Source organism: Polypterus senegalus, chromosome 12 (genome assembly GCF_016835505.1).
Source record: "Polypterus senegalus isolate Bchr_013 chromosome 12, ASM1683550v1, whole genome shotgun sequence".
Taxonomy (NCBI): domain Eukaryota; kingdom Metazoa; phylum Chordata; class Cladistia; order Polypteriformes; family Polypteridae; genus Polypterus; species Polypterus senegalus.
The window spans coordinates 65,406,775-65,420,492 of NC_053165.1; the positions used below are offsets into that span (position 1 = coordinate 65,406,775).

Genomic DNA, 13,718 nt, shown 5'->3' on the forward strand with positions numbered 1-13,718 from the left:
CCAATACTGTAGAAACATCTCCTCTTTATCTTTTATATTTATATAAAAGATCTATATTTTATATATATATCCATTTCATTTTTAGAAAATCTAATTTTTTATTGAATGAAACTTTATAATTAGGAGATACTTGGGTTCATCAAACTTCTTATCTTGACTGGTGGTCCTGCACGTTTTTAGAGGTGTGAGATTCCTTTTCCACTTTTCATCCCATTGCTTGCTGCTCCTCACGTAGTCATTCTGTGCTTTACCTTCCACTCTGTTGATGTGCACAATGCACTTCAGTTTATTTTTTCTCATCATATATCTTAATAATCTTCTCAGTAATATTTTTTCTCATCTTGATTGTTTGCCTAATGTTCTCATTGGCTCTGGCACATACATTATGAAAGTCACTTTGGTCATGTGTGGGCTTTTGTTCTTTCAACTCTAGAAACATAACATTTATTAGTCAGGAATAAAGTAGCCCATCTCAGAGTAGCAGGTCTGCATTAAGGACGTTCATGAAAGAAAACATCACATCAGATCGTTTGTTATTTGCTCTGTGCCTTTTGTTAATAGTCAGGCTGCTGCTATTGTTACGTATATGTTAACGTAATTTACGTGCCTGTGTCAATAATTCATTTTATTTGAATCGAGTTGCTCATTTCAGAGTTGTCCTGTTCACAGGCTCACATTCTGGCACACAGACAGAAATAATTCCATCTTGTTTATACTTTCCATATTATGTTGTATGCATCTATGTTGGAAACAAGCGCCCTCAAGATAAAATGAAAGTGTGATTAAAACAGGAGGATTTAGATGAGGCCTGTGGAAGAGCAGTTGTCTTAAAAAGCGTCATCAGATCATCAGTAAAAAACTTGAGTGGAGTTGTCATCTTGCATTGAAAAATAAAACTCCATGAATGTTTGATGATAAAGAACAAACCAGAAAGAATTGCAACATATGATATGTGAGTGTCCTTTCAATTTATAGTAGATTTTCTCCTTGCTTTGTGTAATTTTTAAGAGATTTTTTTAATTTTCCATTCAGGGAGAACAAGACGACTTCTAAATTTAAATCTTGTGACGTTAACCATAACATCTTTTTTGCATACCACACTGTATTTCCATCTTCATTCAGCTCATTTTTCTTTCTCTACCCGTAACTTAAGATTGCATTTACAGAAAACACTCTGACAGGTTCAAAATTTGATTTCAAAGGTTTTGTACTTTTTAGGCAACCCTGAACATTACTTAGCCATATTCTGAGTGTGATTGAATGTCTCTGTGCCTCTGTGTGTCAAGACATTAGCTTGTTGACATTCAGTTTTAAAAGCAAATCTGTCAATCTTAGTGAAACATAACACTGTTCTCAGCAGTGGAGCATTTTAAGTTTTACAGAAAGTGCTCATGTAGACTTTTCTTTATGAATAATACATATGTTGTGTGTGTGTGTGTACATAATATGGAAAGTATAAACTGTCTGTGTGCCAGAATGTGAGTCTGTGAACAGGACAACTCTGAAATGAGCAACTTGATTCAAATGACACCTGACACAGTTCAAGTGCTTTAAATTCATTACAAAAACTAATTCTGTTATTGTGTCCCTACTACAGAACAATTGGGGAAGGACAATATTAAGCTTTTCAACAAGATACGATCCTTCAATGTTATTCCACATAATAAAATATCGGCCTACAGCGTTTAACTGCTAATATCACAGCTTTATGTAGAGGAGGTCTTGTGCTGCATTATCAGGATAAAGTTTTGGTAACACTTACGTTTAGATACAGTAAAAAAGTATCGTATTACTGACTTACTCTTAGCAAGACCTTAACAAAGGCTTCTTTTAGTCTTAATTATGGTTATAAGACATCAATAGACAGGCTGTAGACCTCTGTGCAGTGTGGCATGATGGTGAATGACTTGTTAATGTGAAGGATTCTCAGGTCTTACACTAGGCTAAATCTGTAATATCAAGAGAAATAAATGAGTCCCAGCTAAGCCACCTCAGACCACGCTGAAGTGAAGTTTTCCTAGCAGGTCACATTGCAGACATGAATAAACACTTGATAAGTGTTATGAAGACCCAAAGGAGTGTTTGTTGATCTCTACACATAATAGTAAATGAGTAATGGATGCACTTGTTTAAAGTACCTAATCTAAAGTGTTATCAAAGTTTTTGGATGAATGTTAATATGAATATTTAAAAATCTCCTGTTTCTTTGAAGCACAATGCAAACGTCTGGAAGGAGGCCTGGATAAACTGAAGGAGGCGAGTGTGCAGTTGGAGGAGCTCAACTTGAAGCTGGCTGAGCAGAAAGTCGTTTTGGCTGAACAGACCGTAGCTTGTGATGCTCTGCTAGAGACCATAAGTGTTAGCACAGCCATCGGTAAGTGCTTGACTTCTTCATTCTTCATGCTGTGCCTCATGGGCAGACATTCCATTTGTTAGTCACCTCAAATGTGTTTCAACTCTCCTGTTTTATTATTCACACTGGCTTCATGTGTTGTTCGGTCACCATATCTTGGAGTTAAAATGTTATAAACAGTACTGTGATTCCAATGTCAGACTCCCTTTTTCTCCTATGCCTCTAAGCTTAAAATTGCTAAGTAAATACAAGAAGTAAGCCTGGGCAGGCTTGTGATGGTGGTTCAGATGGATTGGGTTTGTCACGTGAATGTGGTTCACAAAAGGAAAAAAAATGCTGTTAGTCTACCAATCTACAGGGTGGTCCAGATCTAATTATGCAGATCCAGATCATCTGGATGACTTTGATTTATGCGGGGACGATTCCAGTTTGGCATGAAGACAATTCTTCATGTCATCAGTTCGCACACTTCTCGGTGGTCTGTGACTTTTCGGGTGATTTTCTATGTAATAAACTTAATGTTATAGGGTAATGAAAATTGCATAATTAGATCTGGACCGCCCTATATTTAGTTGTATAGGCCAGTGTCCCGTCCAGCATCACCACATTCTGCTTCTGCTGCGTCTTACCTTTTGAGGACCACTTCAACTCAAAGCTTTTGCCTTTCTCCAGTGTCTGGGTGTCTTTCTTTAATTTGTTTTTGGCTATGAAATTTTCCTTTTAATTTGCTATTGTTTGCTAGTCATATGCTTTATTGTGACCAGTTCTTGATTTCTGCTTTTGAATACCGAGCTCTCTTCTGTTAACATCTCTGTGTGTGTGTGATTGTGCTGCCTCGTTCACTTTTTTAAAAAGTTAGAAAATCTAAACATGGTCTAATATTCAGTACACTTTAAAGACTTGACTGTTTCAAACATTGAAACGTTTAAAATCTGTCACTGATTACTTCATCAGTGACAGAGTGATTACATTTTGTATCAATGCACTTAAGTCAAAAACAACAAGCATTAGAATATGTTAAATACATGTTTGCATTTTCCAATATCATATCATTTAAAAGTCAACCCAAATAGGCTTGAAATGGCTGAAAGTGGTCATTTAATGCCAGGTTCCAACTTGATGGTTGACAAAATGGCATTATATGGCTCTGAGGTAGGGATCTGCACTGGCAATCGGAAGGTTGCCCATTCGAATCCCGTAGATGCCAAAAGGGACTCTGCTCTGTTGGGCCCTTGAGCAAGGCCCTTAACCTGCAATTGCTGAGCACTTTGAGTCGTGAGAAAAGCGCTATATAAATGCAAAGAATTATTATTATTTTATGATGTGCTGTCGTTGGCTGTGGAGGATCAATGGCTAATTGAAGTTCATATTGTTTCTAAGAACTCAAACCTTTTTATTGATACTCTGGTCTCCTGACATTGACACAAAGCGTCAAAAGATAATAAGTGCCCAACGGTTGGGTGAAGACCACATGTATGATTTCGTTGACTTTTATTTGTATAGAAATGCATTGTAAAAGATGTTATGTAGCTTGTAGGTGTCCAGTTAATCCAGTCTTTGCAAACTAAGCTTGGCATGACTACACCAGCTCTTGATATTCTGCCACACTGCCGTTGCAGTACATTTTGGAAGGTTCGTTTTTAGGAGTTCTATTTTTGAAGCCCAGATGTTGCTTTGTTGTTGGCACATGATGGCTGACCTGCATATGCCATCACTAGTACTGTGTATTTGTATCTCTGTACATTTTGGGCTGTTCCTTTCATGTAGAGTGCTTTATCATTTCTTTGGGTGTCCTAAAATATACACACACATAAGAAACACTACCAATTAAAGGTTAAAGACATGTAAATATTGGAAATCTCCTTATTAATTCCACAAAACCTAATTATATTATTGGTGCTTTTCAACACATTTTTACAAAGAGACGTATTTCTGCTTTCTCATTATAAGCTGGAAAATTAGTTTTCTCATTGTTAAAGCAGAACATCCATCCATTCATCCTCTTCTGCTTATCCGAGGTCGGTTCGTGGGTGCAGCAGATTGAGCACAGAGGCCCAGACTTCCCTCTCACCAGCCACTTCTTCCAGCTCTTCCGGGAGAATCCCGAGGCATTCCCAGGCCAGCCAGGAGACATAGTCCCTCCAGCGTGCCCTGGGTCTTCCCTGGGGCCTCCTCCCAGTTGGACATGCCCGGAACACCTCACCAGAAAGGCGTCCAGGGGGCATCCTGATCAGATACCCAAGCCACCTCATCTGACTCCTGTCGATGTGGAGGAGCAGCAGCTCTACTCCCGGATGACTGAGCTTCTCACCCTATCTTTAAGGGAAAGCCCAGACACCCTGCGGAGGAAACTCATTTCAGCCGCTTGTATTCGCGATCTCGTTCTTTCGGTCACTACCCATAGCTCATGACCATAGGTGAGGGTAGGAAGGTAGATCGACTGGTAAACTGAGAGCCTTGCCTTACAGCTCAGCTCCTTTTTCACCACGACAGACCGATGCAGAGCCCGCATCACTGTGGACGCCGCACCGATCCGCCTGTCGATCTCACGCTCCATTCTTCCCTCACCCGTGGGAACCTCTCAGGGTTGGGTGCGAGATCCTGCCCCAAGTTCAAGTATCAAAACAGAATGGTGTTCTTAAATCTATTTTCCTGCTTCTTGTTGTTCATTTCCTTTTTAGTTGGTTTTAGACAGGGTGTCCATAAAGTGTCCATAAAGTCTGTGTGCAGTTTAAAATAGTTGTAACTTTGTGTGTGATAGAAAGAATCTGTAAAAAGCATTAGAAAGAACAAACACTTATATTTTTTATTGTTCTCGTTAATTTTCAACATGTCCACCATCATTACTAATACAAAGGGTAATGTGATTCTTTCGTTCTCTGAAAACGTTTTCAGGCTGATTTTCAGTAATACCAGCAATCACATGAGTTATCCTTCTTGCAAGTCTTGTAAAGATCGAGGTTTGGTTGAATAAATGTTCGTTTTCACATGTTCCCATAAAAAGAGATCCAATGGGGTCAAATCTGGCAAACGTGGAGGCCAAGAAAATGGTCCACCTCTTCCAATCCATGTGTTAGGGAATTTCTCATGTGGAAACTGTCTAACGTGCAAAGTAAAGTGACAAGGAGCGCCATCTTGTTGAAACCCTGTATTCTCTATCAGTGTCCTAATTGTTCAAGTGGAGGAATAAAGTCCTTTTGCAGCATTTTTAAAATAGCTATCACCATTAACAACACTCCCTTCAAAAAAGAATGGCTCTGCGACTCGTTTTTTCCCAAAGCACACCACACATTAATTTTAGGAGAATATCTTTCAAGTTCAACAGACTCAGGTGGATTTTCAAATAATAAATAAAACTTCTCACGACAAAAAAAAAAACGAGATACTGTACATCAAGCTTTCTAATCCTTTTTACGAATTCTTTCTATCACCTATACTTATAAAGTTGCAACTATTTTAAATTGCACACGGACTTTATGGACACCCTGTAATAAACAATGTGGTAACGAAGGCTTCTTTTTGTTTTGAAGAGCCTGTGTGTAAAATATGGGGTAATGAACAGAATGTCAGTCAGGCACCTAACTTCTCCATGCATTTGTTTGTAGCCAAGGAGAAGGAGAAACTAGCTGTGGAGAAAGCAGCAGAAATCGAGGAACAGAACAAAGTGATAGCGGTGGAGCGAGAAGATGCCGAGAGCTCTCTGGCTGAAGCTATACCTGCGCTGGAGGGGGCGAGGGTGGCCCTGCAAGACCTGGACAAGTCTGATGTCACTGAGATCAGGTACGGCGTCTTTGATGAAATATTAATAAGGCACCAACATCGCTGCTCTTTGGATCGATTTCTTTTAAATTAGCCATAAGTGTAATGGCATCATTTGCTTTATCTGCTTGAATGTTTTTTCTTTTCTTCTTTTAATGTATTTCATACTTTTCTCGCACACAGTCATTTTCGGGCTGATGATTGACCTCCAAGGTTATTCCTCTTTTTATTTTATTTTATTGTAATATGACTCTCGGCAGCGGCCAGTAGGGTGGTCGTGCGGCACATGTGTACAGTTGTCGTTCACTCCCCAATCGCCTTCACCGTCACTTCCCCTACCTCTTCATATCTTAAATCATTGTTGAGGCAGATTGAAGACTTAAATGCCAGCTTAAATGAAAAATTAAGGAAAACGTACTAAGTACTGTAATTGCAACACAAACACTGACGTAATCAGTTTTAATGCAAGAAAACGCCGATGAAAGAAGAAAAGAAGCAGCGGCCGCTAGGGTGGTGAGAAGAAGAGCTGCTCAGGAAACAGCAGGCACATCAACCTCTGAGCAAATGAATGGTAAACGTACAGAGAAAGAGGGTGAGAACTAGGAATGCTCAAGTCAAGTGGATTCACTGCATGTTATTGCGCAGTGCGACGTTACTGGTTTACAATAATAGCTGTGCTGTTATGGCTATTGTGTGAGTAAACAACGATATAAAAAAGGTAAAGTGAGTGAAGTAAAATAGTAATTGTTTTTTTAATTGCCAAAGTAAATTGGTGCTGGAAGTTCTTCCTAAATACATTCCGACATTTCTACTTTATTTCATAAATTATTTGTCAGTATGTCTGCAACAGTTTTCTTTTTATTGTTCTGAGGACAGTTTGCTAACCTGCCTTGAATTAAAGCATGTAGTCATACAAGCAGGTATGTTCTTTGTCAATCTCTCTGTTCATTTTTATGACTTTAGTATTGAGTTTCCATGGCACAGGAAACACGGTCTCGTTTAGATTTCCTTTGGATTGTTGTCTTTGCTTTTTTTAACCCAGTAAAGCCAATGGATTTCCTGTAGTAATGGTGCCAACACTGTGACTCGGAGCAGGAGACTGCAACACTGGTGTATCAGTGTTCATACCACAATGGAAATACATTCTTCAAGGCTATGTTACGGTGGGGGCAGCGAATAAATGACACCCTGAGAGGAAACCTCTGGGATTCCCATTGGGTGCTGCAGGGTAGCAGGCAAGGCCAACCAAGAGCTGGAGATGTTCCGTAGAGGGGCGTGTAACTTGGCATGTGCCACATGTGCCTGACTCTCCAGCAGAGAGCGTAACTTCCTGCAGTTCTGGTAGAAGACCAAACCAACTCCTACGGTGCAAAATATTTCCATTGTAGATCTTTATAAAAATGGCGTGAATGTGGTCTGTACTCTGTCATGATGTGAACTGTGAAAATCGGCTATGACCTGCTGCTCGAGATTTGGCTCTACTCGAACACTGCCACTTGGAATGTTCCTTTTCAACTCTTTTACTGAATAGTCTGTAGTGATAGTTTTAGGATTTGTAACAAATGAACTGCTATATACATTTGCTTTTTTTATTAACATTTGTTATGCTGTGTAACATTCTGTACTTGATAAACAGTAGTGCTGCAGAGATTTATCGTATTTCATCCGTCCACACTACTGGTGTAAACATTTAAGAATCTCTTAGTCGTGGGCACCACACATCGGTGTGTCCTGCAGGTCTGGATTGGCTTATCTGAGCAGCAAGTGATGGCAGCCCCAGTCACGATCACGTCTTAGTTTCGTCTAGCGCCCATTCTTAAGTTCATCAGCGACAGTCTGCTGCTATTTCTGGAGGGAAATCTTGCCTTACAGTTTAGAAGGGATGGTGTAAAAATGTGCTTATTTTATCTGCTGGGGGATGGATTTCAGAATATTTGTCAAGGTGACCTCAATGCATTTTCTGTTTTCTGCCACTTACTGAAGGAAAATGTAAGTACAGTGTGATTGTGTTTTGTACGCATGGTTTGGTTTTTAAAATACTGTGCAAAAAAGCCGTGTGTCTTACCTGCACTGCTGTGATTTGTATTTTATATTTTTATGTTGCTGTTCTGTAGTGCATGCAATGATTGATTCGTCAGCAGTACTCGAGTTCAAATAAATTGGGTTGTAAAAGTGATTTTTACAAAATTCAGCAGTGACCACATGACTAGCACTAGTGGAAGGTCAATAGTTTAATGTCAGAGAGACCTTTAAACTTCAAACAGTGGTGATGCTTAGAGCTTCGACTTGTGTCACACTATGGTTATTGAGGGAAAATGGACGAGGAAAAAGAAACCTGACGTTTGTTTTTTAGAACATTTAACATAGACTACTGTGCTCGAGGCTGGCGACACCGCGACTCCATGTCGTTACATTAAACAAACAGGAATTATATCCGAGAAAGACAATCCCTTCTTGGGCATTACAGATGTCAATAAATCAAAAAACTAAAGCACAATACTAATACATAAGTACTTTCAGCAATGTTTAAATATCTATGTTTGTTCCTGTGGCATTTGTTTAAACTCGGTCTTATTTTTGTTAGCTCTGTCAATTGAGGCTGACGCTTGACAAGTTCACACCTTAACTTTTGGACAGGATGATTTTTAGCGAACTTCTTAATTAAAAATAAAAAAATGAATTCTAGCAAGGTCTTCTGGCATGCTGAAGGATCTAGAGGCCACATTTATTATTATTATTATTATTATTTATATACTGGTAATCCTAGACATGACCCAGGAGACGTTATAAATTAAAATGTAAGTTCTTAATGGACTAGCATATCCTTGTTTCCCTCAGTGATTCATTTAATAGTAAAGTTTTGGTGCTCTGCTTCTCACAGATCTTTTGCAAAACCACCCAAACAAGTTCAAGTGGTGTGTGAGTGTATTCTCGTCATGAAGGGATATAAAGACATCTCTTGGAAGTCTGCTAAAGGGATGATGTCTGAGACAAATTTCCTGCGAACTCTGACGGAGATGGACTGTGATGCAATCTCCGTAAATCAAGTAAAAACTGTAAAAGGTATTTTGCAGTGTGAGCATTTTTCTATCTTTAGAAACTATTTTTAATATTTTTGTTTAATTGTTGTTCATATTTGAGATTTTTACATATGCCAAAAAAAGGAATGACAAAGTGGCATTTATTGTATGTGGTGGTTCATCGATTAGTGCGTAAAAGTTACATTAGCATGCTTTTTCTGTGCAGTAAACATGCGTGAAGTCTTACCAACCTCTTGTTAAAATAATTTGCAGTTTGCTGTACTGTTCTTATGTACTGCAGAAAATAGCAACTTTTTTTAGTAGTAGGAAAAAGTATTACCGTATACACTTGCGTATAAGTCGGGTCTTGAAACCCAAAATATCGATCATAAAATCAGACCCCGACTTACACGCCTGTTCAAAAATGCGACACTTAAATTATTTTTATTTTTACATCTTCTTGCCTCCTCCAGTCTCACATCAGTTTCTCAGTCACATTGAATTTTGTTGCAGCAGCACGGTTACCAATTTTTTTTGACACTTCAACGACTTTTAATTTTAAAACCAGCTTCATATTTTCTTCTGATCTAACGCTCCATCACAGATAAGGGATGCTCTTACGATAAAGGTGTACGAGGATGTGAGATACACAAATCAGTGCAAATGTCACTTCAGAATAGTTTGAGTATCACCGTGTGCTCATGTAGGCACAATACATAGAAAAAAAAGACTGTGTGCTCCGTGGTGACTCTCTCAGATACGGAAGTGTATTAGGGCAACCAAGAAGAAAAAAAAAATATGGACAAGGTGAAGAAAAAAAAGTATATGTCGAGAATAAAGTCGAGGAAGTCAGTTTAAGAAGCATGTACTGAGTAACGTGGCTCAGGGAACACTTAACACAAAGCATTTAATGTGCTACATTACTTATGACGGGGATTGAGAAAATCTAGTAAGTTAAACATTGATTTTAAGATGATGTTTACGATGTTCTACTTTAATGACAATAAACTACGAGAATAAAGTCAACATGTCGACATACACTTTTTTTTTTTTTTCTTCACTGTGTCCGTATTTTTTTTTCCTTCTCCGAGGCCCTAATACACTTCTGTACTCAGGTGACCCAATACTCTTTTACCAATACCGCGAGTTTTCCGCATTCGACTTATACGACTGACATAAAATACCAGAAATTATACGTTAAAATCAAACCTTGTTTTATCTGTGGGAGAACTTAAACGCGAGTACATACGGTATTGTAACACTTTAGTTTAGGTCCAGAAATATGTATCTATTACTCTACTTATGTTTTAAAAGTGTTATGAAGACCAAAGAAAGCCTTTATTAAGGTCTTGTTACATAAGTGTAAATATGTTAGAGATGTATTTAAAGTGTTACTGTATTATTTTATGGATGAACCAATAAGCTTATGTTTTTAATACAGGATTTCTGAAGAATCTGAACACATCACTTGAAGAAATGCAAGGAATTAGCAAAGCGGGGTCAGGAATGTTAAAATTTGTAGAGGCAGTGATGGACTATTGTGATGTGGCCAGAGAAGTAAAACCCAAGCGAGAAAAGGTACTTTAAAGTTACATTTTTGTAATGTCTTTCACCTTTTTTGTATCTGTTTTGTAGCATCAGAATGATTTTTTACCATAAAAAGTATTGTAAGAGGTTCCTTCAGCAGTATTTGTTTGATACTTTTTTCCTTCTGTAGGTTGCTAGACTGGTGAAGAACTACAACCAGAGTATGCGTGATCTAGAAAAGATTCAGAATGAGCTTTCTGCTATTCAGAATGAATTAAAAGGGCTTACAGAACAATATGAGCAAGCCAGCAGGGAGCAACATCAGCTGCAGGAGAAAGCAGAGATCATGGAGAGGAGGTTGATTGCAGCAGATAAACTTATATCAGGCCTGGGCTCTGAAAATGTTAGGTGAGAAAGATGCTTCTACTATGAATTTGAAAGTAATATATTGATTTGCCTTTAATGAATTTATCCATTACTTTCCTTGTGTTGTCTGTAGTAATGGTTGGAAAAAAAAAATTGAAATGTCCTGTTTTTATGGAGAAACAAATGAACAAAATGACTGACTCAGCAGTCTTCAATGGGTAGCAGTGCTGAACAAACAGCAAACGATATCACAAAATCCATGTCAGAAATCTCCCATTTCTGCTAGTGTCACATAATCCGCATGTCCAATGTCCAGTTTTATGCTCACGGCATCACAAACACATGAATGTTGGTTAAGATATTGTAAAGTAAACCACTTCTGGAAAATTCTGTCATGAATGGCCTATGTCGCATTCAAATGGGATTGAGTACCGGAATTGAAGACCTGGCTGTCTGTTCATTTGTTGCTTGTTAATCCACAGTGTAATATTTGTGGGTTTTTCAATGGCCGTTTGTAAAGACGCACCTTTGAACTGACCTTCTGCTCGTTGTAGTAGCTCAAGTATGCACAATCACAAGTCCCACTTGATGATATTATCGCTCCCATTTCTTAGACCGTTCATCTCTTATTGTATTCCTCTGTCAGACCACACTTTGCAATGCTGATGCGACGTGAGGTGAAAAGTAGGTAAAGGATACGCCTGACCAATGAATGAGCAAACTCCCAAGCTGTTCACAAGAGGATTTCCCTGAAGTGGTTTATTAAAATGTATTTTAGCCATAAATCTATTTTTGTGACTTTGTGTGCAAATGATATTTGACATATGAATTATGCAACACAAATACATAGAGAATTTTATTAAGGATTTTTTTTTTATTTACTGTTAGTTCAACATTAGTATCCATTGAAGACCATCGGGTCAGGATCTCTATTGTTGTGAAAACAGAAATTCTTTAATCTTGAATTCATAAATTTTCATTTTAAGCTTTAAATCACTATATACACATATGAACAAACAGTCCTTGTTTTGGATTTTTGCTTGTCTTTCCTTTTGCATAGATGGACCAATGACCTTGAAGAGCTGAAGCAGAGGAGGGTGAGACTGCTTGGGGACTGCTTGATCTGTTCTGCGTTCCTGAGCTATGAGGGCGCCTTTAACTGGGAGTTTCGAAATGAAATGGTGTATCAGGTGTGGTTACAGGACGTCCTGGACAGGGAGGTACCTGTCAGCAAGCCGTTCCGCATAGAGAACCTTCTCACGGATGATGTAGAGATCAGTAGGTATGTGTGTCTCTGTGTTTTTCCCCTCCAGCATACCCACCATACCATTTTCTAAACTCACTTCATCCTGGACATTTTCTGAACATTTTGTGCACATTAAATTATTATTGACTGCAATTATAGAATATAAAAAACAGTACTTGATACGTAATATAGAAATGTGTTTCAGCCATTAAATATGATTCTCTCTGCTGTCTAATTTTGTAATTGTTCTTGATTTATATATATATGTATATACCGTATACTGTATAGTACTAGTCAAACATTTTGCATACACTTGATACTTATTTTTGATGTACAGTAAATGCTTTCTGCTTCAATACCTGAAATCTGTTTCTGCAACAAATATAAACAGGGAACCTGATGCTTACGTATACACTTCTTTTGAAAACAAAACCTTTGAGTTTGAAACATACTTATTAAATTGTCACCCTCAGTAGTTGAAATGACGGTGAGTCAATGTGGAAAATTTTAAAAACTTCAGTAATGAAACCTGCTTTCAAGAGGGCTGCCACAGGAAAGGCAGACCAAGACTTACTGTCCCTGAAGAAAAGCACCGATTTATTGGACACCCGAGTACATCCCAAACAAACACTTCATGGAGTTCAAGCAATAGACTTCAAAACTACAGAGGTCATTGCCGGCATCCATCTGTCTGAGTTCTCTTTACCGTAACCCTTGGGCCGTACGTTTATCCGATAACACAGCTGCACTGTCACCAAGTGAATGTTTCCTCATGATGTTTGGGGGAACGGTATACCGATATTTGAACACACTTTGGATGATCTATAACTAGCTCAAAAATCCAATAGTAGACATCTGCTGGAATTGAGATCAGACAGGCCATTCCTCTCAAATAAACTCCCCTGTCATTTACCCCAAGTCTTCTAGTAGGACTAAAAAGATGGTAAACTGTAACTTTTTCAGCTGTGCCGCTACTGTTTCTAACAAGACTGAATTCTCTACTGGGTTATTAGACACATGTGAACAAACAGGATTTAATTTTCCTTTCTGAAACAAAAAAGAAACATCTTTAAGATGACCTTCTCATCTTAATGATGAGAACACACTTAGGCTGGATACAAGGTAAGGTGTAAATACAGGCATCGTCCCAAGATGTGGCTTCATTGATGTATTCTGAAATTCCAGCCCCACACATGGTTGTCTGTGATCCCCTGTGCACTGTGATGGGTGTGCATTTTTAGTGCACTTTGTTTAAATGGTAGTCCTACTGTGAGTGTGAGGTTCCTGACAAAACACTTGATATCATCACTGGACATCAACCCTTTCTTCCATGTGAAGATCAAGATTCTGTATGTAGGGTGTTTATAATAATGTAGTTTTGATATCTCAATTTAAACTGCATAATTTGTTATGAACTAAATTTTTATAATTCTGATTTGTGTAATCA

General features: G+C 38.3%; 1 protein-coding gene across 1 annotated transcript in view; it reads left to right on the plus strand.

Annotated features, from left to right (window-relative positions):
* dnah10 (dynein axonemal heavy chain 10) overlaps positions 1 to 13,718 on the plus strand; it is a 111,680-nt gene that overhangs the window by 64,900 nt on the left and 33,062 nt on the right. Inside the window, exons 56-61 of the mRNA XM_039771329.1 lie at positions 2,213 to 2,374; positions 5,959 to 6,133; positions 8,994 to 9,175; positions 10,574 to 10,710; positions 10,850 to 11,067; positions 12,086 to 12,307. Coding sequence (XP_039627263.1) covers positions 2,213 to 2,374; positions 5,959 to 6,133; positions 8,994 to 9,175; positions 10,574 to 10,710; positions 10,850 to 11,067; positions 12,086 to 12,307 — 1,096 coding nt within the window. The remainder of the gene's footprint in view (positions 1 to 2,212; positions 2,375 to 5,958; positions 6,134 to 8,993; positions 9,176 to 10,573; positions 10,711 to 10,849; positions 11,068 to 12,085; positions 12,308 to 13,718) is intronic.